Genomic DNA, 24,721 nt, shown 5'->3' on the forward strand with positions numbered 1-24,721 from the left:
ACAATTACAGAGGATGAAAAGGCAGAAAGGCATTAGTGGTAAAGGTCTGGGGTGGAAGAATCACAAAGCCAAGGCCTTGGTGGGCTGCAGAGTGGTTTCACAGATGGCTGAGCATGTGCCTCAGTCAGCAGAGGGTGGAGCATGAACAGAGCCCCAGGTCTAATCCCCAGAACTACATACATGCAGTACTGCATGCCTATAAGCCTAGTACAGGGAGGTAGGTGGAGGTAGGAGTGTCAGAAATGCAAGGCTATCCTTAGCTACATAGAGAGTTCAAGGCCAGCCTAGACCACAGGAGACCCTGTCTCAGAAAACAAGAATTCCAGAGTAAGTTCAAGGCCCGCTTAGGGTATTTAGTAAGACCTTGTCTCAAGATAAAGAAAGGAAGAAAGGAAGAAGGAAGGAAAGCAAGCAAACTGAGATGTTTATGGTTCTGTGGCAGAGCAAGCATGAGGCTCCAGGTTCAATTCCAAACACAAGATATAAATCATGGTGTTAAAAGAATAAGGGTTTGGGCTGGAGAGATGGCTCAGTGGTTAAGAGCACTGACTGCTCTTCCAAAGGTCCTGAGTTCAATTCCCAGCAACCACATGGTGGCTTACCACCATCTGTAAAGGGGTCCGATACCCTCTACTGGTGTGTCTGAAGACAACTACATGTACTCACATACATTAAACAAACAAATAGAATAGAATAGAATAGAATAGAATAGAATAGAATAGAATAGAATAGAATAGGAGGTTCAAATGATAGAGACTTCCCAGCAGTCTCTGAGTTTTGCTTCCACTATTGTCCAGAAAAATGAATAAAGAGAAGAAGAGGAGAGGGGAGGGAAGGAGAAGAGGGCAGAGGAGGGGAGGGGAGAGGGGAGGGGAGGGGAGGGGAGAAGGCAGAAGGGATGTGTATCCTTAAGAACTTCAAGTAGTTGAGCCAGGCAGTGGTGGTGCACGCCTGTAATCCCAGCACTCTGGGAGGCAGAGGCAGGCAGATTTCTGAGTTCGAGGCCAGCCTGGTCTACAGAGTGAGTACCAGAACAGCCAGGGCAATACAGAGAAACCCTGTCTTGAAAACACCAAATCCAAAAAGAACTTCAAGTAGTGTGGGGTTAGTCCCTGCTTTCGGGTCTACTGCGGAAGATGCATAGACATCCACAACACGGAAGCAGAGGCTTCAGTGACATAATCTGGACTCTCTCCCCTCTGAACAGCCACGGGTTTACACTAACACATTGCGGTATATGCCCATAACAGATACGAGGACTTCAGGAAGGAACCAGGCCCTGAGCTCCTTACTCCTAAGGAGTTAGTGGGTCGTCAGGCTAATCACCCAGGCCACCGAGAGTCAAGATTTGGAGACTCTGAAGTTTGCAAGTATTGGACTTCTCTGTCAGCTCCTAAGCCAGTTTCAGGAGGAAGAAACATTTCCAAAAACATCCATCCTGTCTGGCCCAGCCATATACCTAGGGAATGCGGCTGGGGTCCATGTTATGTCCATAGATAGCTGGACTACAGACACAGGCAGACCGTCAGTTTCTTCTCTAGCTCCTGTCCTCTAAAGATGCTGCCTTGCAGAGTCTGGGAGCTGGGAAGGAACCCACATGTCCTCTGCCCCCAACCCTCAGATCTGGACAGTACCGAGGACAATCAGGAAGTGGTGTTTGAAAAACAGAATTGGCACTCCTGAGTGGTCATGAGTGGCCCACTCACCTGGCTTCCAACTCAACCACTTGCTAATTCCAAAGGCCAGAACCCACAGGGGTTTTTTTGTAATTTTTATTACATCTATCTATCTATCTATCTATCTATCTATCTACCTATCTATCTATCATCTATCAATTATCTACCATCTATCAATCATCTATCATCTATCAATTATCTATCATCTATCTATCAATCATCTGTAATCTATTTATCACCTATCAATTATCTATCATCTATTTATCAATCTATCAGTCATCTATCATCTATCAATCATCTATCAATTATCTATCATCTATTTATCAATCTACCTATCATCTATCATCTATCAATCATCTATCATCTATCAATCATCTATCATCTACATATCAATCATCTATCTATACATCAATTATCTATCATCTATCTATATATATCATCTATCAAATATCTATCTATCTATCTATCAAATATCTATCATCTATCATCCATCTCTCTGTGCACATGTCATAGCACATATGTTGAGATGAGAGAACAACTTGGGGAGTCAGTTCTCATCTTCCAATTTAATGTAGGTCCTGAGTATCTAACTCAGGTCCTCAGTTCAAGGCCAGCCTAGGTCAAATGCGACCCTACAGAGAGAGAGAGAAGGGGGGGGGTGGGAATCTTAAGCTGAGCATGGAAGTACACAATAGAGAGTGTGAGACAGGAGAATAATCTTAAGTTCAAGGCAAGCCTGGGTTGCTACCCAATGATTTATAGGTCTACCTGGACTACATAGAAATCTGTCTCAAATGATGATGATGATGATGATGATGATGATGATGGTAGTGGTGGTGACAAGGTTGGAGAGGTGGTGAAGTGGTTAAAAGCACACATTGCAATCACCCAGAAAGTACACAACTGTGTGCAACTTCAGTTCCAGGAAACCATTACCTATGATGTCCTTGGGCACTGGCATTCACATGTACAGTGTCCCCTACACATAGATAAAATTCTAAAAAGCCAAATGAGATCGAGCATGGTGGCCCACGTCTTTAATCCCAGTGCTCAGGAGGCAGAGGCAGGCATAGATCTCTGTGAGTTCAAGTCCAGGACAGCCAGGGCTGTTACAAGAGAAACCCTGTCTCAGAGAACAAACAAATAACAAGAAGGAGGAGGAGGAGGGAGAGAAAAAGAAGAAACAGCAAAGAAAGGAAGAGAAAAAAAGAAAAGAAGATTCTATATTATTATTTTATTATTATTATTATTATCATTATTATTATTATTGACTTGTATTTGAATCCTTGCCCAGCTGTGGCTTCCACATAACATGAAGCAAGTCTCGGATGCTCTCTGAGTTTCGGGGTTTCACCAATGGTCAACAATGCAACCCCACTGCTGAGTTCTGCCTGATAGCTGTGTGTGAGGGACTTAGAGTGTATTATGGTAACTGACCCTCCGGCCCCTGCTAAGTACATCCTGCCTCCCGTACGCCAGAGCTAATGCGTCCGGTGGGCAGGAGGATCCCAAGTTCTGGGTCAGTGAAGTCACAAAGAGAAGTTAGGAAAGTGGGAGAAAGAAGAGAGAGGAGGAAAAGAGATGATTGGGAGGGGCGTGAGGAGAGGAGAGAGGCGATGGGAGGGTAAGAGAGGGGGAGGGGAGGTGGGAAAGAGAGGGGAAGGGAGAGGAAAGAACAGGAGGGAAGCAGGTAGAGGCTCTTTCTGTTGGAAAAACAGATAAAATGACCCCCAATACCCTTCCCACGCCCAGCGTGGAGAGTGCTCATCCCCCACCACTGTTCCCTTGGCTTCCTCCATCCCAGGTGGGAAGGGAGTAGGGAGGGAGGGGTAAGATGAAGCCTTGAGACCCAGTGAGGGGCAGGGAGGGGGGGAAGCTGACGTCACTGGTGTTGACAGCAAAGATGGGCAGGCTCTGGCCACAGCAGCGGAGGAGATAGTGAAATAGACTAGTGTGAGAATTTGCTCTCTCCAGAGCCCGCAGGTAGAGGCGGCCAGCCCCTGCAGGTGGGGTTATGGTAGCACGTGCCTGTGATCTCTGCACTTGGGCTTGTCCTCAGCTCCATAGCAAGTTCAGGGCTGCATGAGACCCTGTCTCCCAAACATTCACGACAAAAATAAATTCACCATGCACTCCCAAATCTTCCCACCCTCACTTCCCAGCTCCCCCTTCCTCTGCCATTGGAGCAAATTGTCTTGGTTCGGGGTTTCTACTGCTGTGACGAAACACTGTAAGCAGAAAAACTTGGGGAGGAAAGGGTTTGTTCGGCTTACACTTCCGCATCACTGTTCGTCACCAAAGGAAGTCAGGACCCACATTCAACAAGCAAGGCAGGAACCTGGAGGCAGGAGCTGGTGCAGACCGTGGAGGGGTGCTGCTTCTGGACTTGTTCCCCGGGGCTTCCTTGGCCTGCTTTCTTATAGAACCGGGACCACCTGCCCGGGTTGGCCCCACCCATCCATCAGTAACTAAGAAAATACCATATTTGTACAGCCAGATCATGGGGGGGGGGGCGTGGGCGTGTTTAATTGAGTTTCTTTCCTCTCTGATGACGCCAGATTGTGTCACATTGACATAAAAACTAGCCGGCACCCAAATGTCTCCGGATCCCAGGTTAGCACCCTACTACTGAAGATGCTCTGGTGGAGTCGAGCGCTGGAGCCATCTTGGATGGGAAGTTCTAAAGAAGGCAGATGTTGGGGAATCCTTTAAGGAGAAGATGCAGGGCAAAGGCTGGGCTGGGCAGGGCAGGGAATAGGATGTCAGCTTGTCTGTCATGTGTCATCTGGCAGGAAAAGCCACAAGCATATCTTCAGAGGCCAGACTCAAAAGGACCCTGTAGGGACAGTGTCCCTGGGCTCTCCAGTGACAGCAGGCGGGAAACATTCCCAGTTCTTCTTTGACACTCCTGCCTCCTGCCAACCTCTCTCTCCCACCCCTGAATGGCTCTCCAGAGAAACAGGGGCAACTGGGGCTTAACAAGCAATGTCTGCTCTTCCCTGGCTCTACCCCAACCTGGAGAGAAAGGCTGTCGGTCCGAGCTAGGCCGTGAGCCTCGGGAAGCAGAGGGTCAGGTGGGTGAGTGTTATTGAGGAAATAAAGAGAAAACAGGAACAGGCCTGCAGAGATGGGGAAAGACCCAAGCAGGAAGGGGAGGGGAGGTTTAGGGGTGCGGTCGGTCTGTTGGTGGGGTCAGGTCGGTGTGGCAGCAGGCGTGAGAGAGCACCCTCAGGAAAAAGACTGCAAATTAAAACGAGTGTGTGGCCCTTACACTGACCCCTGGCATCTGGCTGGAGTGCACATTGTATTCACGGTGTTGTGTGGCAGGCAGGGCAAGGCTGGGCAGCAGGCACATCTAACTCAGGGCCTCCCAGCTGGGCCCATCTTCCCCTCCAGTTATAGAGGACAACTGTAGCCCTGGGGTCTGGCACCCTCATCCCTGGGCCTTTCAAAATGTCGGGTCTTCTCCCATTTGTGGGTCATGAAGCAAGCCTGCTGGTAAGGGTGGGAGGTGTTTTCTTCCCCTCCTGCCCTCCCTCCCACTCCTTCCCTCCCTCCCCCTCCCTCTTTCTCCCCCTCCCTCTTTCTCTCTCTCTCTCTCTCTCTCTCTCTCACACACACACACACACACACCCCTCTCTTGTAGCTAAGGATCTCCTTGATACTTGTATTTCTACTTCTTGAGAATTGGCTTTACAGGAATACGCCACCGCCAGAGCTGGTCCGTGGGGGTACTGGGGTTTGAACCCGGGGCTTCCTGCATGCTAGGCAAATACCCTACCAACTGAGCCGCATTCTCAGCTTGAAGGTCTCTCTGTTTTTTAAAAACCTTTTTTGTTTTTGTTATTGTAGACAGGGTTTCTCTGTAGCGCTGGCTATCCTAGAACTCACACTGTAGACCAGGCTGGCTTCAGTCTCAGAGATCTGCCCGCCTCCACCTCCCTGCACATACTTATGCACAGACATATCCATTTATGCCAAAAAGTAAAAAAAAAAAAATAGTACACACACACACACATATTTAAAAACTCAGATTCTGTGTTAATTGACTGCATCAAATTCTAAGCCAGATTAAAGATTAAATTCTAAACTGGGATTAAAGGCATGAACCACCACACCTGGTTTTATTTGTTTATTTAGGTTAAAAACATATTGTTAATGATTTAATTTATTTTATGGGTACATGTGTCATGTGCACACAGGTTCCTGCAGAGGACAGAAGGTGTCTGAGTCCCAGAAACTGGTATCTCAGGTGGTTGGTTATGCGCTGCCTGGTAGGAATGCTAGGAACTGAAGCCCCATCCTTTGCAAGATCAGTCTATACAGCTTTTAACCACTGAGCCAACTCTTCAGCCACAGGGTCTCTCTTTAATACAATGTACTGGAAAGAATGGACTGCTGGTGTATTTGTTAGTATCAGTCGGGGGTCTCTACCCCACCTTAAATTATTTACTTGCCAGATAAAAGACACGAAACCTTTATATTTATGACAGACCTTTAAAGCACGAGAGCTGGGCAGATCTTCCCTCTAAGCTAGTATGTCTATTTCCCCGTCGATAACCCCGAGTTATAACTTGCCGTGTTCCACCTGGGATGCTCCTACTCCAGCTGGCCAGCCCTCATGGCCGTGTTTTCATGATTTACCTGCCCCGTGACATCTTCTCGTCCCTCCTCCTTCTTCCCTCTTCCTTTGTGATCTCTGCCTCAGACCCCAAGTCCAGGAACTGAAACTCCCTACCTCTCCCGCCCAGCTATAGGCGGTCACCATCTTTATTCAACCAATGGTTTTAAATTAAGGAACAAGGTGCTATATCACTCGTGGGTCCAAGGTGCAGAATTTACCATTACAATGCTTAGCAACACACCAAACCTCAACTACGGCTCAGACGGTGGCTTCCATGTCCTGCGGTGGCATGGTTATTCCAAGTCAGACGCTTTCCTGAGCACAAATGCAGACATGGGCGCACATTTATCCTTGCAAGCTTCACATCTGCCTCATTGCTGCACCTGTCTGTCTCAAAGGCTTCCTCAGCGACAGCCTGTCTTTCATTCTAAGATGGCCTTGCTGCTTGGGGTCTGTGAAGGTGCCTTTGCTGGAGCACTAGTCTGGGTGAGGATCTTTCTGCACTGGGTAAGTGGGTGGGGCAGGCCAGGGACAGGTGACGCATCTCCTCTGCACAGCCACACCTTCTTCAGAGCAAGGAGGCAAAAAATAAACAAGCAAACAAACAAACAAACAAAACAAAAAACAAAAAACCTTATTCTCTGTCTCTGTCTCTGTCTCTGTCTCTGTCTCTGTCTCTCCCCACCTCTCCTTTGTCCTTACTAGGGAGGACAAGTAGACAGGCTTGCTAAGGCTTCTGCAATCCCTGCTTCCCTTACTGAATGACAGCTCACCACTATCACAACTGAGTGGGGAGGTCAGGGAAAGCGGCTATATAGTGTCTAGAGCAGAAATGAGGACAATGGGCCCATAGTAGCACAGGATAGCTGGTCTATCCTGGTCTCACCCGTCAGTCTCCTTCCACAGCCTTTCTCCTTTTCTGCAGGAGAGAGCAGGGCCCAGTGTCCATGGGGGCCTGTGATCTCCCAGAGATCCCTACATCCTGGTATCTGTTTTGCACGGACTCAAACTCCCTTGTTTGTGCTCCCCAGGGGTCCCTGTAGGTCTGGTGGTAGCAGCAGAGGCCGTGAGGGGAGGGAGCATGAGGATGAGCTGTTTGGATTAAGATTGCCTACCCTCCCCTCTACCCCCCCCCCCTGTCCTTAGGGGAGGGGAATGCTGAGTTTGGAGATTGGGAGGCAGGGAAGTAGGAGCCCCGTGTCAAGCTCGGAGACAACAAAGTCCAAAGAATCTAATCACAGCTCTGGATAAGGAGCAGGATTCCGCCCTGACCCCAAAGCCCCAAGTTAAACACTGATAGTGAGCCAGGGGGTGATGGGGCGGGGGCAGTCTCTGCCTTGCCGCTGCCCCGCCCCCCAGTGAAGCCTCAGCTGAGTGGCCTTACTAGGTTTGCTTGGGTCGGTCTGGGTGCGCCTGGCTTTCTCTGAGCACAAGCATGGCTGCCGTGGCCTCCTAGAACATGATGGGGCTCCTAAGAGAAAACTGGAGAGCCCGGCTGAGGAACTTGACCGGAACAGGGAGCCACCCAACTTAGATATGGAGGATTTAGCTCTGTACAGGGTGGGAAACTGAGGCCTGGAGCAGGCAAGGGACTGATGGCCTCACAGCGTTTTCACAAACCACAGGGAAGGGTTCAGAGGCCTCCGGTGAGCCTTATAGACCCTGTCTGGAGCTCCCATTGAGTAGATTCTGGGTGGCTAAGGGGGGACTTGCTTTTTCTTAAGAATAGTGCTCCCCCCACTTACCCTCTCTAGAGTAGCTGAAGCTGAGATCCAGAGGGCCTAAGGCGGATCTCTCAGGGTCCTCTGGGCCCACGTCCCCTCAGGCCTGCTGTGGACATTCCTGGGGTCTCACCCATAACGTTGCTACCCCAGTTGCTAAAGTCTGTGATAGACTGATGCTAGCCACCCAGGTCACCCTCAGAGAGCAGAGGTCAGACTGAAGGTACGGGTTGCTGATGTGGGGTCCCCATAGAAACATGTCTGGCCTCCAAGATGGGCGGGGTATGGCATACTCAGCTCCAAAATGTCCAGTGGCCAGGGGACCCGCTCTACAATCTCTGGCTCCAGGGCTGGGTCACAGTGTGAAGGGTTTGTCCTCTGGGCCCCTTGCTGGGATCTGTTCCTCCCCCAACCCCATATTCCTTCCCCACTTCAGGGGGTGACCCCTTCTTCCCAAGACAAGCCTCAGAGTCCTCCACTCACGTTCTCCTCCTCATAGCGATGACTGGGCTTCCACTGTTAGTGTCCTGTTAGGGAATATACCTCAAATCTGGGGGCTTGCATGATAAACAACTCCAGGGGTTGGAGTCAGGGAGCCAGCAGATCTGACACCCATGGGGACTACTCACAGGTTCCTAGACTGCCATCTTTTCCTTTGTAGACATGAGGTAGACAGCACTGAGTCTTTAAAGGACACTAACCCATTCATTCAAGAGGGCTCCACCCTAGTGATTGATCACACCTTGAAGATTTTTTTCTCTTAATGCCACCTCAGTGGAGGGCAGGTGTCAATATCAGGAGCTAAGAGAGGCAAACATTTAGTTCATAACAATTCCCAGTTCTGTCTGCTTCCCACCCCTCCCCCCTGTCCACCCAGAAGCAGGACCTGCCCTGTCACACTCTATGTTACAAAGCATCTACTCAGGACCCGCCAAAAGCATTCTATTGCTCTCAGATAAAGTCCACCTGGCCCTGGCCTGCAAGGCCTGAGTGCCCTGTCTCCACCACAGCCTTTCTCACCCTGCAGAAGTTTCTTGAGTCTTTTCTGGCCCTTCTTTTGCTCTGCCATGATCCTGCCTTTGCACCTGAAATTCCTTCTGCTTGGAACGTCCTTCCCTGAGATATCCCTCAGTCCTTGTCTTGCCACTCAAGTCTCTGCTCCAATCTAACCTCCCGTAGGCTATCCTTGACAGTGGCATGTGGGGCCATGAGGGTGGGATTTCAATGGTCCCATCATGGCTGGGTCCCCAGCCTAGCGCCTGGCACACTCAGGTAAATGCTCAAGAAATACTTTGTTGGATAGTTGGATGAATGAGCACTCACACCCCACTGAGCCGCAAGCCTCCTCACCACCCACAGCGTGGCCCCCACAGGCCATTCACAGATACTCAGATCTCTATCTCATAGACCACAGAGGGAAGCCACCTCCACTTTCCCTGTCCACCCCAAGCTATCTTCTCGGCCCCTCCCCCACCCACACTCCAGGCTCTCCTCTCCCAGCAGGCCAATTGCTAGGACCACACCCTTCTGTCCTTCCCCAAATCTACAAGATCAGGATCCACCTCCTTCTGGAATGGCCCCATATCAGCTGCCTGTTGCTATGTAAACCACAACAAGGCTAAGCGCGTGCTGTGTGTCAAGCAACTACTGAGAATGTTATATGCTTCTGTCTGTCTGTCTGTCTGTCTGTCTGTCTCTGTGTGTGTATACACATTTGTGTATAAGTACATGCACACATGTGTGAGGATATGTATACATGTGTGTGCTAGTTGTCTCTGGAAGTGGACATCCATCCCGTGTCTTCCTCAATTTTTTTGTCCACGTTAATTTCTGAGACAGGGTTTCTCACCAAAGAGCATCTCACTGATGTGGCTCAAATGACAGCCAGCATCAGAGCTGCTCCTAGCTCTGCCAGTCTGTCCCAGCCTGGTGCACCCAGCTACCAACTCCAGGGACCCTCCTATCTCTGCCACCCCCCAGGCACTGGGATTTCAGTGTGGAGCGGCACGTGGATATTTATGTAATCTCTAGGGACTGGATTTAGGTCCTCAGTTTATACTGCCAGTATTTTTACCTGCTCAGCCATCTCCCCAGTCCCCCGTGTGCATCTTTTTATTCCGCTCATGGGAACTCTAGGTACTAATCAATCGTTCCCCACAATATCTGAAGGAACAGATTCAGAGTGGGGTATGCCTGAGGTTCTACAGTTATCAGAGACATGAGCACATGTCCCATAATCCTGTCCTTCTGATAAAAACTTTGGGGAGTTCCAGGCTTTATTAGGGCCAAGGCCACACAATCTAGACTGTATATCCTGGATGGCCAATGTTTACTTGGGAAATCAAGGCCACTGTGTAAACCGGGCCTCACCCCCCATGTATCAATCTGTTGATATGTTCCTAGGCAAAGAGAGACAAGGAACCTCCAGGAACACCTGGCACCTCTTCCCCACCCCCATTCTTCAGGCCCATGCCCTCTAGCCAGCATCAGAGCTGCTCCTAGCTCTGCCAGTCTGTCCCAGCCTGGTGCACCCAGGCCAGAGACTAGAGATTTCACTGATTATGTTCCTTTCCCCAGGGAACTGGGAGTCTTAAGCACTCATTTCTTGCTGCCTCACTCTGTCTGGGACTCTTCTTACCAGTAGGGACAATGGGACATGCTGAAGGACAGAAGTGCGGTGGATGGAAGGAAGCGCCAGGGAGGGTCTTTCCGGGGAACCCCCCCCCCCCCGTAAGGGGTCACAGCTCTCTGCTAATGGGATCAGAACTGAAGAAGGGGACAAGGAAAGACATAGTCACCTAGGTCACAGGTCCAGGGGGAGTGCTACACCCTGCACTGTTCAAAACCAATGATCGTAGAAATAACAGCTCACATCAGACTTGGTAGTGATGTCTTTGATCCCTAGGGCTTTCTCTCCCAGACAGTTCTGCCAGCAGTGTCCATCTTGGGGAAACAGGGTCCATTGAGATTGAGCAAGATGAGAAACAGAGAAGATGCCACGGAGACCAGGGTGGCTTCCTGCCTGTCTCTAGTACAGAATGAAGCTTCAGGCAGCAATAAGTTATGGAGTGGGATACCAAGCTAAACTCTCACGGCCCCACCACCGTGGGGACCCTCTTCACAGACATTTTCCAAACGTGAATCCCAGCACTGATTTTTCATCACCTCCATGCCCACAGCAAGAGTTGGTGCCACCCAATCCCAGGGCATACTCAGAGAGCGGAGAGGGAATCTGGATAGGATACATGGACCATTCAGGAACACCCACACTAGAGGAAGCTGGAGACAGGAGCATGGCAGGTGTTTATATAGAAAAAGACACCATGGTCCCGGGCCAGGCTTGAGCTCCCAGGAACCAGAGTGAAATGAGCAGTTACAGTCTGTGTTAGTAGAATCACAATGTCTAGAATAGGACAACACCTGGTGGCATGTAGAAAGTCAGGCCTGGGTGTGACTTTCAGCCATGGCTCAAACAAGAGTTCAGAGGGCATGCTGGGAAAAACCAAACGCAGACGTAAGCAGTGCCAGTCATTAACTATTTACTGAGCACTTAACTGTGGACCAGTTGTATGGCTTGGCTGGGAGGACATTTTCTTATTTCACTATTGCAATCCTCCCCGGAGGGAGGGACTGTCATTATCCCTGTGTGACAGATGAAGAAACTGGTGGCAAGAGGTCAAATGGTGCCACCAAGCCTCGGGGCTCAGCTCCCTTGGCAGAGAGGCCGTGAACAGACTGAATAGCAGATTCAGGAAGGGACCATGGACAACACACATGCTGGGCTTCTATCTAGTGATGGCTAATCCCTTTTTTAAAAAAGATTTGCTTTAATTTCTGCACATGAATGTGTCTGTGCCACGTGTATGTGCGCCCAATGTGTCTGTGCCACATGTATGTGCACCCAACCGGGGCGGGGACGAAGGTGCTGGATCCCCTGGAGCTGTAGTTACAGTCCGGTGTGAGCCGACAGAGAGGGATGCTGGGGACTGAACTTGGCTTCTCCACATGAGCCGGATGTGTAACCACATCTCCCAGCCCTGTGCTGGTTAGTGAGTGCCAACTTGACAAAGCTTAAAATCACCAGTCCTGAGAGGAAGCTTTGAGGACACCTGTGCGTGAGCAGCTCTCTAGATGAGGTTTAATTGAGACAGGAAGACCCACCATAAATGTGGGCAGCACCATGGGCTGAGGTCTCAGACAGGACAAAAAGGAGACTGCAAGCTGAGCCCCTCCCCCACCCCCACCCCATCCCCCATCTCCCCCTCCCGCTTCTCACAATGGACGCTATGGGAGGAGCTGCCCCACATTCCTGCCCTCGTGTCTTCCTTCCCTGATGGACTTGTGCACCCCAGTCATCCCTTCTATAAACTGCTGTGCTCAGGTATCTTTTGTCACAGCAAGGAGACAATCAACACTCTTGGGCAGAGCCCTGTTCATCCGGTCTCTTCTCTGCTACAGACTCTCACGGTTTCTCTGAAGGACCAGCAGCATCTAGGACCCTGCCCCACCTCTGGATAGGATTTCACTTGAAAGCTCTGGTTAGGGCAGCCGGCACCCAGGATCCTTTAACCTGCCCTGCCCTGGGAGGTCCTTCCACCCACAAGAGGAGAAATCAGGGCAGGCGAGGTCAAGCCTCCCACACACCTACCTGGGCCCCTCCCACGGATAGAAGGAGCTGTCCCCGAGGACATACTAGAGTGTACAAGCAGGGTGGACCTGTAGGTGTTGGATGGCTTGGGAGGAGCAGGCTCTCTGGGTAGGTAACAAGGCAAGGTCCTGGAATTCCAAAGGACTTCCAAGTGGAATGTGGTTCTACTGAGAATGGAGCTGTTTGGCCAGGGGGAGTGGTCCTCAGTCAGGCCAGGCTTGGCCCAGAGCAGGGGTGGGCTAGGGTGGGAAGGACACACGACTGGCATCCAGCCCCAGTACAAGCTGCTAATTAACTTTTAGCCTGAGGTGAGTCTCCTCACCTCCTGGCTGTTTCCTCTCCTATGGTGATAACAGAACCAGCCCAGTGAGGCCTGACAGATAAATGAAATGGTCTCTGCCTCTGTGGAAAGCCGCTGTGTGTATATTTGGTGAAGCCTTGTTATTACACAGGGGTGGGTTTGGGGAGGGCCTCTCCGGTCTGACCTGAAATGTCACTCACAGACAGGATGCTGGATCCTGTCCTTTCCTGAGGGAAGCCCAGGAGGCCACCAGCGCCTGCTTCTAAAGAAGAAAAGGGAGCACTCAGCCGCTAATGTTGGCTAATGATCTTTGGATCAATAGCATGGCTGATTCCATCTAAGGTCCCAGCCCTGATTTTTTTGTGGGATGGGTCCCAACCAAGGACAGCTGTCACCCTCCTGGGCACTGTGCCCATTCTCCCATCCATCCCTTCCTGTAGGAAAGCTGTCCACTCCTCTCTACCCTTTCCCTGGGAGAGGAAAATTCCTGTAGTAGCTGTGGGTCAGGGGCAGAGGAGGAAGGGAAGGGCCCCACTGGGCTGGAGCCAATTCTGGGGGCGGGCGCTTGTCTTGGGTTTTCTCACTGAAGCAACAGTGACTTGTTCTGGGGGACCCAGGGAATCAGAGCAGCCTTTGGGGTCAAGAGGATGAGGATAAGTGTCTATAAGGAATGTCTAAAAGGAGCAAGCCTGAGGTTGGGGGGCCTCGAGAGTGGGAACAGCTGTTGTCAGGAACAGCTGGGCCTTTTGGTTTTGAGACGGGATCTTCCAGCACTGGAACTTGCCATGAAGACCAAGCTTGCTTTAAACTCAGAGAGATCCACTTGCAGCTACCCCCAAAGTGCTAGGAGTAAGATGCATGCTGCCATATTTGAAATCTATCTACTTTCAAAGGGGAGTCCTATTCATCATCTGGCTGGCTACTTGTCACATTAGCTCCATGTCTTCCAGGGGCAGAGTGAAACTCATTTCCAATAAACAGGTGCATGCATGACATTGCATAGAGTAGTGAAGCAAGGGACAGAATCTGATCTCTTGGCTATAGCTCTGGCTAACCCTTGGTAGTCTGTCCCTGAGAATGGTGGAGTCCGGAAGACTAGGAGTGTAATTCAGTGTGGACTCTACCAGTATACATCCATGCCACAAGGGTAGAGGGCAAGAGAGAGTGGGAGGGAGGGAGGGAGAGGGAGGGAGGGAGTCAGTCAGCATGGACCTGTAACTGTCAAAGCGTGCCTAAGGTCCTAAGCTCTGATCCAGGCAGAGGCATATCTGCCCCCACACTGGCCCCTCAAACACCAGCCTTCCTAACTGGAGGCCTCAAGAAGCAATCAGGATCTGCACCAGAGGACAAGGGACAGCAGCGAAGCTGCCTCAGGAAGCCGGAGGGGCCAGTAGCATCCTGCTACAGTGCGGGGTGAGCCTGTTCTGCAGAGGGTCATCCCCCGGCTCAGAGCTCACCAGACTGGAAAAGAGAGAAGGCTGTGCAGCCAGCGACTCATGGGAAGGCAGCAGTCCCCTGGTCTCCTTCCCACAGTCAGGAGGGTATCATCAGTCTAATCTCTACACAGAAGAAGCTAAAGAAATGAGGCTGGACAGTGGCAGTGGGAACCCGGCGAGCTCCATCCTGGACTGTAGCCATATGCTCGCTGCACAGGATGGGGGGCTGGGATGCAACAAGCGCCCCAGAAAAGAGGCTAGTCTATGTCTTGGGCAAAGTGGCTCCCGTCCTCACTTGTGCTGCAGAGGCTCGTGGTACTTGGTCCCTCGCTCCTTAGGTCAAATGCAGAGAGGAGATACAGTGGGCACTGAGGGGAAGGACAGGGCCCTGCCACAAGAGGGCACCAGGTGGCATGAATATAGATGGGGGCTGGGCCTGGCGGGCCAAAGAAAGGAGAGGCCCCTAGGTGCTCCATTCTGGGAAAGCCCCAAAGGATAAACTGGAAAGCTAGTCAGGCACGTATGGTTTTCCTTCGGCTGTTTCTGAGGTTTTAGCAAAATCTCCTGTGAGGGGTCTGACCTAGACACAGTTGTGCTGGGGTAGCTGTGTGAGGCGAGGCTGTGGTCTGCCTTCTGCTCACCACATATTCCAGACAGCAGAGGTTCCTGGGGCTTGCCTGGAGGGGCTTCAGAGTCTCGTGAAGTGTCTCTCCCCCATTTCCGGTGCACTGTAGCCTGCGAGGTGACCATCATCTCTCAGGTCATTTTTCTTCCCAGACTCCTTCTGCATCTGAGCTCCCAGCAGTGAGCTCCCAGCTTAGCAGGAGCAAGAGCTTGTCCATCCCTGGGAACCTTTTTACATTTTAAGCCAGGGCTTCTTAGAGAAGAAAAAGTGAGTACAGACTTTACAACCCCCCTGGATTTGCCATGAATGAAGCCCCTATCACTGTGAGGCCGCCTGCCTACCCAGACCCTGCCAAGAAACATTGCACAGACGAGAACACTCACTGAGCCAGAATTTAAAAATAATTATATTAATAATAAATATGTTAAGTTACATTTAAAACAATAAATAGAAAAATAAACTGATAAATAAAATCAACAGGTACAAAATGTCTCAAAACTCCAACAAAAAAAAAGAGAGGAAAAGAAAACTGAAAGCACAAACACATGGACAGCTGACAGACCAGACAGACGGACACTAGGGAAGGGTGCGAAATGCAACCTTGAGAACCCTTCACAGTTTACGCCAGGCTCCCTCTCCGGCTCATCCTCTCCTCTCCCAGCTTGGGGAACTGGACACTCCGTGGCTGACATCTGTAGGGACCCAGGCAATGCAGGGAGGTGTCTTCTGCAAAGCAGCTGTAAGTCCCGGGCTGGTGGGTGAGGTGGAGTCCCCCGCTGTAGGCAGGGGCAGGTGGAGGCCCAGGTCTACAGAGGCAGGTCGGTGCTGTTGTGTCGAGTCTTCCTGACAGTGCCGTCATCTCGGGGCACAGCCCTCTGCAGGTTGGACATGGCCACTGTTTTCTTGAGGTCAATCACGGCATAGGAGTCTGAGCTGCGACTGGGGTGTGGGGTGGGGCCAGGAGCTCCAGACACTGAGGGGTTCTGGGGCCCCTTGGGATGGGCTGTGCCCCAGCCCTTGAGCTCCACCTGGATGTAGTTGAGCTGCCTTGGGGGCTCGGGGCCCTGCCGGCGGAAATCAAAGTTGAAGACCCGTGGGGAGCCTCGACGGCGGGTCAGGGGGACAGGGAAGCTGCTGTGACTACGGGCGGAGGCCCGGGTGCTGGTGGGTTTCTGCAGCGGGGTCTCATCCTCCTCCCCATCAGGGAAGCCATTTGAGGATGGGGTAAGCCCATCTCTGGAGTCCCCATCATCCCCAGCCTCCCCTCCCAGCTGCTGGCCTAGGCCCTCCCACACAGGAGGAAGTGGGGGCAGGTTCTCATAGTGCAGCAAGGCAGCCCGGCGGTGGGCCAGGCCACTCCACCCTCGCTCTTCTGGGCTCAGTCTCCAGCCAGTCCCTTGCTGCAGCCCCCCGCTGACATTCTCATAGGTGCATTTGGGCTGGGCCGGGCACTCGGAAGGGCCCTCGTTGTTGTTGTTGTGATGGGGAGGGTCCTGCGTGCTGGGGCAGAGGCTCTGGCACTTCACCACCTGCCGGCGAGCAGGGGTGGGGCCCAACACGAACTTGACCTGCCCCGGCTGCAGTAACACCTGTGGGTCCTGCTGGTCGGAAACCTGTGTCTGTGCTGGGAAGGGTAGCCTGCCCTCAGGCAGTGGCTGCAGGCAGTGGCGATTCCTGCTGTCCTCTTCCACGGTTGGTGTGTTGACATAGGTGTGAGACTGCAAGGGTAAAGATGTTAAGTGAATCAAGTGGTTTCAAGGACTAGGAGAATGGGGAGGGCAGAGGGACAGGACCAGAGAGGGCAGGAAAAGAGCTAGAGTTTCTCCAGGCACCTCCAACCCCAAACCCCAACAAGCTGCCACTCCTGCTCCGGTAGAGATGGCCCTAACAAATCTCTTGTGTTTTCACAACCTTCCCTAGGCCCCGCCCACCTAGAGCGCCGCCCACCACATGTGCACCTGCTCATCAGAGGCAATGAGGGTGTGGGTGGACTCTTCCCCAGGTGAGGGGTGTCGCAGACTGCTTGTGGAGGGTCGGCGAGGAGCAGAGGAGAACCGTGGGCCCTCTCCAGGGCAGCCATTGGAGAAGCCGGAGACCATGTAGCCTAGAGGTAGGTTCAGGGGGAGCAGCCGAGGTGAGGGGTATGGGAGACCTGACAGTCATGCACATATGTGGGGTGCCCTGCAACCCCACCAATGGCCAGCAAGAAGCTCCCAAGGCCCTGTTATGACTTACTGCGCTGACCTGGCAATCCTCCATTCCCCTGGACCTCTGCAATCAAATCCCGCCCTGCCACGGAAGCCACAGAGGCTGGCCTCCTACTCTTTCATAGACCTTATTAAACACTGATGGTACACCTGTCACCCCTGGACCATCCTATGACCAGGCAGGCAGGCTTTGCCAGGGAGCACCAGTGAAGCCTTACAAACATAGGGGCCATTTTAGCCTTTCTGTCTCTCATGGACAGGCCAGGGAGTACATGGGCAGGGCTTGTGTGGTCTGACTCCGTGACCATCAAGTTCAGATCGTGGGAACCGCCACACAAACGTGAGCAGAGATGGCTGCGCCAGCAAGCCAGGAGAAGTGTATTTTGTATGTGATCCAGGCCAGTAGACAGAAGGAAGCAAAAAGCTCCAGACTCCTGTTTCTATGGCAACCTGAAGTCTTCCTGTCTGCTTCCCAACCATTAGTTGACCCAAGGCCCTGGACTCTGCAGCTCCAGTTTGAGTCACCCGACTGGCCCTGCTCCGGACAGCTCCATCCTCGGGAATGGCTCTGACGACAGCTGTCCCCTACCTGCTCCTTGACTTGGGCCTCCCAGCCTGGGGCTCCTGTGTATAAGACAGGGTGACGGGTGATGGGTGGGGTCTCTCACCAGCGGGCTCTGCAGGGTGGCTGCTCCGTGTGATGACGACAGGCTCCTCCATCACATTGATGCTGTTACACTGCATGAGATCCTGAAGCAGGTTGAAGATGGCCTCGGCCCTCGAGCACTTGAATGCAAAGATCCCTGGGGAAGGTGAGGAAGCAGTGAGGGCCCTCCAAAGACCCAGTGCCTTTGCTTTCCTAACGATAGGTGCCTTCTGGGGTGGGGAGAAAACCATGTGTAGGTGCCCCATCTTCCTGTACCCATCACTCTCTGCCTCCCAGCCGCACCCCCCAATAAAAACCCTTCATCCGCAGTGTAGCCAACTCTACCCCACCCCCTACCATCTCTGAAGACAGATGTGTCTGACTTACTCCCAGATCACTCACAGAATATTCAGACCAGAGGCTTGCCAGGAAGCAAAGGCCTCCTATCTCTACATACAGGTTCCTCACAGAGCTTGGGGAGAGACTGAGCAAGACAGTCCAGTGCTCCTTCATGCAGTAGGCCTCTAAGCACTTCCAAGTCCAGTCTGTCCCCAAAGTGGCAGGATTTGGCTGAGCACCTGGAGCTAATTGGCTCTGAAGATGCCAGCCTAGGGCTCTGTGACACAGGCCTCTGGGACTCAGGGGAAGCTAAGGGGCTGGCTAGCTCATGTACACATCCACATCAAAGACAGATGTTACCAGGTACAACATCATATAACCACAGTTAATCGATCAAGGTTAGCCTGAGCTCCCCATAAAAACCCTGTCTCAAAACGGGGTGTGTATGGGGGTTCCTAGCATGTACATGGTCCTGAGTTTAATCCCTGGCACCACACCCACAGAATGATAGATACAATTAAACTGGGATACGGACAATAAATATTATATTACTCTTACATACTGTTACCCATTAGCTCCCATTAGTATAGGGTAACTGAAGTTTGTATAAACAGAATGAGAAAGACAGCACAATATGTAAAAGCTAGACAAGAGCGGAAGGACAGATACATGGCTGTAATCTTGCACATGGGAGGTGAGAGGAGAATCCCCGTGACTTGGAGACCAGTCAGGACCACATATAACAAGACCATCTCAAAGGGGTGGGGTGGGGAGAGGAGGAGGAGGAAGAGGGAAGGAAGGGAGGGAGGGAGAGGAGAAGGAAGAAAGGCCTGTGGGGCGGTGGGGGTGCAGCAAAAGTCTGGCATTAGGAGAAGCCCTGAACTGGGGGCTCAGACAACCCCTCCCAGGTGCCAAGTGCAGATCAGCAGGAGCAAGGCTGCCTCTGCCTCATCTCCGCTCACACGCCACGCTTGCCTGTACCACAGGGACGAGGTGCCTGGAGGGAAAAGGCCCTTCGGCAATCAACCCAGAACACACGTTGCTTTGTGCTGTCTTAGGAGAGACAGCTCTGTCTGCCTGCAGCACAATCCCAGGAAGGACTCCTTGTCTGAGCATGTGTGGACCTAAGAAGCAAGCCGAGACCTCATGCCCCAACCTCGAGCTCATGAGCAGCCTGCCCGCCCGTCCTCTGGCTGCAGAGGGCACTGGGCAGGGGGACTATGGTATACTCCACTGCCCACAGGTGATGGTGGACAAAGGTCAAGCTCTTGAAGGTTACGCTGTATACAAGAGACCCAAGCTCCTGCTGCCCAAATCTGTGCAAGCTACTCAGCCCCACGTAGTCAGTCTTCTGCTTGACTTCTCTTCGCTGTGCATGGGGGCCGGGGTGTGTGACCTGGCAGCTCAGGAGGTTTTTTCCTATTGCAAAGGCAATAAGGACCCTGAAACCATGGCAACAGTAGAAAGAGTTGTCTTTGCTATGTAGACTCTGGTCTAGAAGCACGGGCTCCTTCCATGGACCGTGTAACAAGCGTTCCCACAAAGGTGCCTAGGAAGGAGAGCAGTGACTGAGGCGTGAAGAGGAGTGGTCTGTGTCCACATAACTCTGCGGTAACATGCTGCGGGCCTTTGACTGAGACCTCTCCCTACTCTGAACAATACTACCAAGTCCGATGTCTGATGGGAGGGTGTTAAGGACCATTCTTCAGTTCTGTAACAAACCCCTACCCTGTCCTGGAGGGCAGGGCTGGTACTCACCCTGGCCCGTCTGACAGCGGCGGCCACTTTCAAAGGAGAAGAGATTGGAGTCGTAGCCATAGCGCCGCAGGCAGAGGTAGGGCCAGCGGACAGCTTCCCTCTGATGCAGGTGCAGCACCAGCTCGCTCTGGGTCAGCTCCATCACCCCCGTGCCCAGCTCCACTCCTTCATCATCCACATTTGTCACCTGTAGGGAGAAGTGACCCAAGGTCAACAGAGAAGCCAGGAAGTGTCTGCAAGGGACCTGAGAGGCTGGGATGCAGTGGCACGAAGGACTGGGGCTAGGAGACTGAGTTCTCCTAGCTAGTCACACAGAGCAGTGCATGGTCACAGTTTTCTGGGGGCAAGTCTCTCCTATGAGTCTCAGTTCTGTTGTTTGTACAGACAGGAAAGAGGTCAGCAGATGACCTCCCCAGGCAGGTGGTTAACTGTCCAATGTTCAAGAACTTCCTGGGCCCTAATATCCAAAGGCCAAATAACAATGTGGAAGGGGTTAACTGTTAATTCAAACTCTAAAGATTTGTTGACAGGCCCAAGGCAGAACAAATACAGCCAGCCTCCACCACCACCACCACCCCCACCGCCCCCCACAACTGTGCAAATTTGCTGAAGGTTCCTCTTCAGTTGGGCAGGAGAAAGATAGGCCCAGAAAAACCCCAGTTGTGGGGAGACGGCGCCTCCTATGGGAGGCAGGGAGCTCAGGTTCACGAGACACCAGCCCAGTCCCAGTGTTGTATTTGTGCTGTATATGTATTTGTGTTGTATATGTGCTATATTTAAAACACATTATTCCAGAGAGAGAGAGAGAGAGAAAGAACAATTGAAAATAAAAAACAAGGGTTAGGTTTTTAAGGGTTCCCCCCCCCCCCCACACTACCTCAGAGGCCAAGATCAAGCAAGCATCAGGAGCCTTAGTGGGCCCACAATCACAGCCTGTCATTTTCCTTTCCCTAGAGATACAGGAGGCCTAACCTCGAGGGGCCATGGGAACTTGGGTGGAGAGAGGGTCTGGGTACCTTGAACTTGGTAGGGTGGTTGTGTGGCACGCTGTCTCTGTGCAGGCAGCTACAGCAGCTCCCCATGGTGTCAGAGCAGCCTATCGGCCCTAGGGAAAGACAAGAGATGAACAGGTCTCAGCAGCCCTGCTAGGCTGCTCTGCTCTACGCAGAACACTGCACTGTGAGCACATCCGCTGTCCCAAAGGCTCTATGACACAGACACACCCTGGGGGGATTCTCTCTCAATCCATGGCCAAACACACTTGGGATAAACATTAATTCAAGTTAGAATGTGTTAAGGATTCCTTCAGGTGGGGGCAGGACGGACTGCTTCTCAGAGGTTACCATTCAACCTTGCCCCTGGCAAGCACACAGGATTTTGACCCGTGGAGTGATTCGGTGGAGCCTTGGGATGGATGCGAAGAGTGGCTGTTTCAGTGCGCTGGCCGGAGGTACTCATTAGGATTCAGCAAACACAGGGTCACGTGGGCGGCCCAGACACCATCTTGTTCCTCTCTTTCCCTCCGTTTTAACCTTACCTGCTCTGCTCCAGCCTTGCTCTCTCTTTCCTCCCTTGCCCCCACCCCAACATCCACCAGAAGTTACCACTTCTGACGTTCTCTTCAAGTGAGCTATTGCCACATTATGGTCTTAAGACACCTTATGACTGAACACCAGAATTCACAGAGACCCCCTTGTCTCTGCTTCCCAAGCACTGGGCGTAAAGGTACATGCTGTATTTCTTTATTGAGAAAAACAAGAAGTGCTGGCGCCCAGCACGTAGCTGCTTGGTGGCAGGGTACATACTTTATTTGGAGCCAGATTCGATTCCCAACACGCTAAAACAACTAACAAAAGGCTGAGCTTTCTTCCCAAAGGCCAAAGCAGAGATAAGAGACCTTAGCTGGCTTGTCCCTTCTGGACACTGGTAATCGGATGACATATCACCACTGATACAGGTTTCTGCCTTAATATGGAAAGAACACCACTCAGACCTCTGTGACCTAAGAGGATGAGAGATACACATAGAAATCCCAAACAGAGGTTTTGTTGTTGTTTTGGTTTTAATACTGGAAATCCAATCCATCACTTCATACTTGTTACACAAGGGCCCTAAGGAGGAGCAACACTTCTAGGCCAGAAGTTTTAAGAGGTTTGCTTTGTTGCAAAAAGTATTAATAAATAAATAAATAAATAAATAAGTGAGGCAGTGGGTTATTCGGGAATGTCTGCCCCCTCCCTACAGTCCTCCCACACTAAGAAACTCTACAAAGCTAATACCTATGTCATGGTTCCTACCTCACCCAGGCCATTGGGGAGCTGACCATGGGAGGGGCATGGGAAAGGGTTCCCAATTTATTCCCCTTGTCCTTGGTGGGGTGTCATGGCAGAGTGTCTTCAGAGACGTCACCTGGATCCCTGGGGGTTACACCTGGGGCTCACCTAGCACAGGAGACAGAGACCATACATTAATGGAGACCTATTCTCAACCTCAACTCTTCAGAAAACAGACTTGTTATCAACGTTACCCACCTGAACTTATTTGGTTAGTTTTTAGTGGGTAAGAGAGACCAATGAGCAAAACAAGATTGTGGATGAAAAGACCACAAATTCTCAGCCCTGAGAGGGCCTTCTTAGTCAAAGACCATGAACTTTGAGGTGCCCACTACCTTCAGTTCATAGCCCTCATCGGAGCCCCCTCCGAATCCTGGTATATGTGCCTCTCAGAACATCACCTAGCTGGGAGATGATGGCCCAAAACCTCAGTCCCAACACTCAGAGGGCAGAGGCAAGAGATGTCTGAGTTCAAGGCCAGCCTGGTCCATGGAGCTAAGACTACACAGGAAAACCCTGTCACAACTTCCCCTCCACAAAACAAAACCCAATGCACACCATCTGACCATTGCAGAGGATTTTAACCCTATAAAAAGCTTTCTGTCTCAGCCGACCAATGTAACAGTATGCTAGCTCAGCAAGAGCACCAGTTTAAATTCTGGAAACCAACATTTTAGAATGTTTTGTTTCTATGATCTACCTGGGGTGGGCCATGCCATTCTCCCTCCATCATCTCTACTCCTGCCACTAGGATTTTTGTTTTTGTTTTCTTTTGTTTTTTTGAGGAAACATCTGTCAACTATGGGAGTAATTTCTAGAAGTAGCTATAGGACTAGAGAGATGGCTCAGTGTTTAAGAGACTGCTCTTCCAGCGGTCTTGAGTTCAATTCCCAGCAACCAAATGGTGACTCACAACCATCTGTAATGGGCATCTGATGCTGACTTCTGGTGCGTCTGAAGACAGCAACAGTATATCACATACATGAAATTAATAAATCTTTTTTTAAGTAGCTATAAATAAAGCACTTCACATTTGAAAGCTGGACAGACTTTCTGATCCTAGTGTCAGAAAGGTCCAATTATAAGAGGCAAAATTTCAGATCATCGGAACCCTGGGTAGATGAATCAACAAACCGGGACTCTGAAGAAAACCCCTGAAATCCCACCTTCCTGTTCCAGGAAAACAGTACTTCCCAGGGTCCCCCGAGCCCTGCATCCTTGCACAACTCTTAGGTAAAAACACCCCATGCTTCCACGCTTGGTCTGGCTTATTCTTTGGAAGGAGAAAGCAGCCTGAAGGAAGTGTGCGTAGGCTAAAGGTAGGTACTGGAAAAATTGCGGGTTTAAATTATCAACCAGGACTTGGGAAGGGGTGTGAAGTCAAGAGCTACTGGATGCAAGATGGGAGAGAGATTGCATCTTTTCGACACCCCTCTTTTTCTTTGAGATACCAAACACATTATCGGATGATCCATCGAAGGGGGGGTATACTGAGTGGGATAGGAAGGCTATGTCTGAGGTAGGTAGGGTTGGGTACAGGTACTAGATGGAGGTATGGGATCTGAAAACGCATACGAAGCCTTGGAAGAAGATGGGCTGCAAAAAGCATGCAAAGGCTGAGTAATTTCAGGATTGCAGAAGCCTTTGGGCCATTGAGCAGAGAACGATGTGACTGTGGGCGGTTCAGAGGGTTGGGAGCAGCGTAAGTGAGGAGGTTCTGCGGGATCCTGAAGACCAGAAGGTGTAACTAAGGGGAGAAGAGGGTGGGGTCTGGGGAGCGAAAAGCAGAACTGGTAACCGGAGGTTTTCTAGATAACCCAGACGGAATGCGGAGGTCGCGGCCCCGCTCTTAGCATGGATCCCCGCCCCCAGCTCCCGGGTCTGCCGCTAGCCCGCCCGCTTGGGGCTTTCCTGGGTAGGAGCGGAGACTGCCGTGCGGCATGACCCGGCCTCGGTAGAGCCGCCTGGTCCCCGCCCCGCCGCGCCCCGACTCACATCGCCCCGCGGCCCAGGCGGCGCCGGGCCCCGCTCCCGGGTCCCGCTGCAGCAGCCGCCGCCCGCCCGCAGCTAAGGCCTCCCAGCCCCGTCCCGCCCCGCGCCTGCGGGGTCGGAGGTCGCTGGCTGCACCAACGAGACGCTGCGGACTGACCGACCCTAGCCGGGGTAACCGGCGCGCAGCCTAGAAGGTCCCTTTGGAGGACTTTGCAGTCGGGGACAGAGAGCATGCGCAGACACCAGAGGGCGCTCGGAGCCGGTGACTAGGACTCTTGAAGGGGCGTGGCCTGTCTGGAGGCGGGGCGAAGAGGGGAGGGGGGGGCGGAGAGGGGAGGGGAGGGGTGGGGCGGAGAGGGGAGGGGAGGGGTGGGGCGGAGAGGGGAGGGGTGGGGCGGGGCGGAGACAAAGGTAG

The 24,721-nt window shown here is 51.9% G+C and overlaps 1 protein-coding gene across 1 annotated transcript; it reads right to left on the reverse strand.

Annotated features, from left to right (window-relative positions):
- Positions 1–15,495: 15,495 nt before the first annotated feature.
- Positions 15,496–24,577, reverse strand: Frs3 (fibroblast growth factor receptor substrate 3). The gene is made up of 7 exons (XM_052193458.1): positions 24,310–24,577; positions 22,279–22,422; positions 20,998–21,086; positions 19,982–20,168; positions 17,907–18,041; positions 16,990–17,135; positions 15,496–16,749 (listed from the first exon to the last, which is right to left on the reverse strand). The coding sequence occupies exons 3-7, from the start codon at positions 21,061–21,063 to the stop codon at positions 15,838–15,840; spliced, it is 1,446 nt and encodes a 481-aa protein (XP_052049418.1). The 5' UTR covers positions 21,064–21,086; positions 22,279–22,422; positions 24,310–24,577; the 3' UTR covers positions 15,496–15,837.
- Between the last annotated feature and the right edge of the window lie 144 nt (positions 24,578–24,721).

This window comes from Apodemus sylvaticus, chromosome 9 (assembly GCF_947179515.1).
Source record: "Apodemus sylvaticus chromosome 9, mApoSyl1.1, whole genome shotgun sequence".
Classification (NCBI taxonomy): Eukaryota; Metazoa; Chordata; class Mammalia; order Rodentia; family Muridae; genus Apodemus; species Apodemus sylvaticus.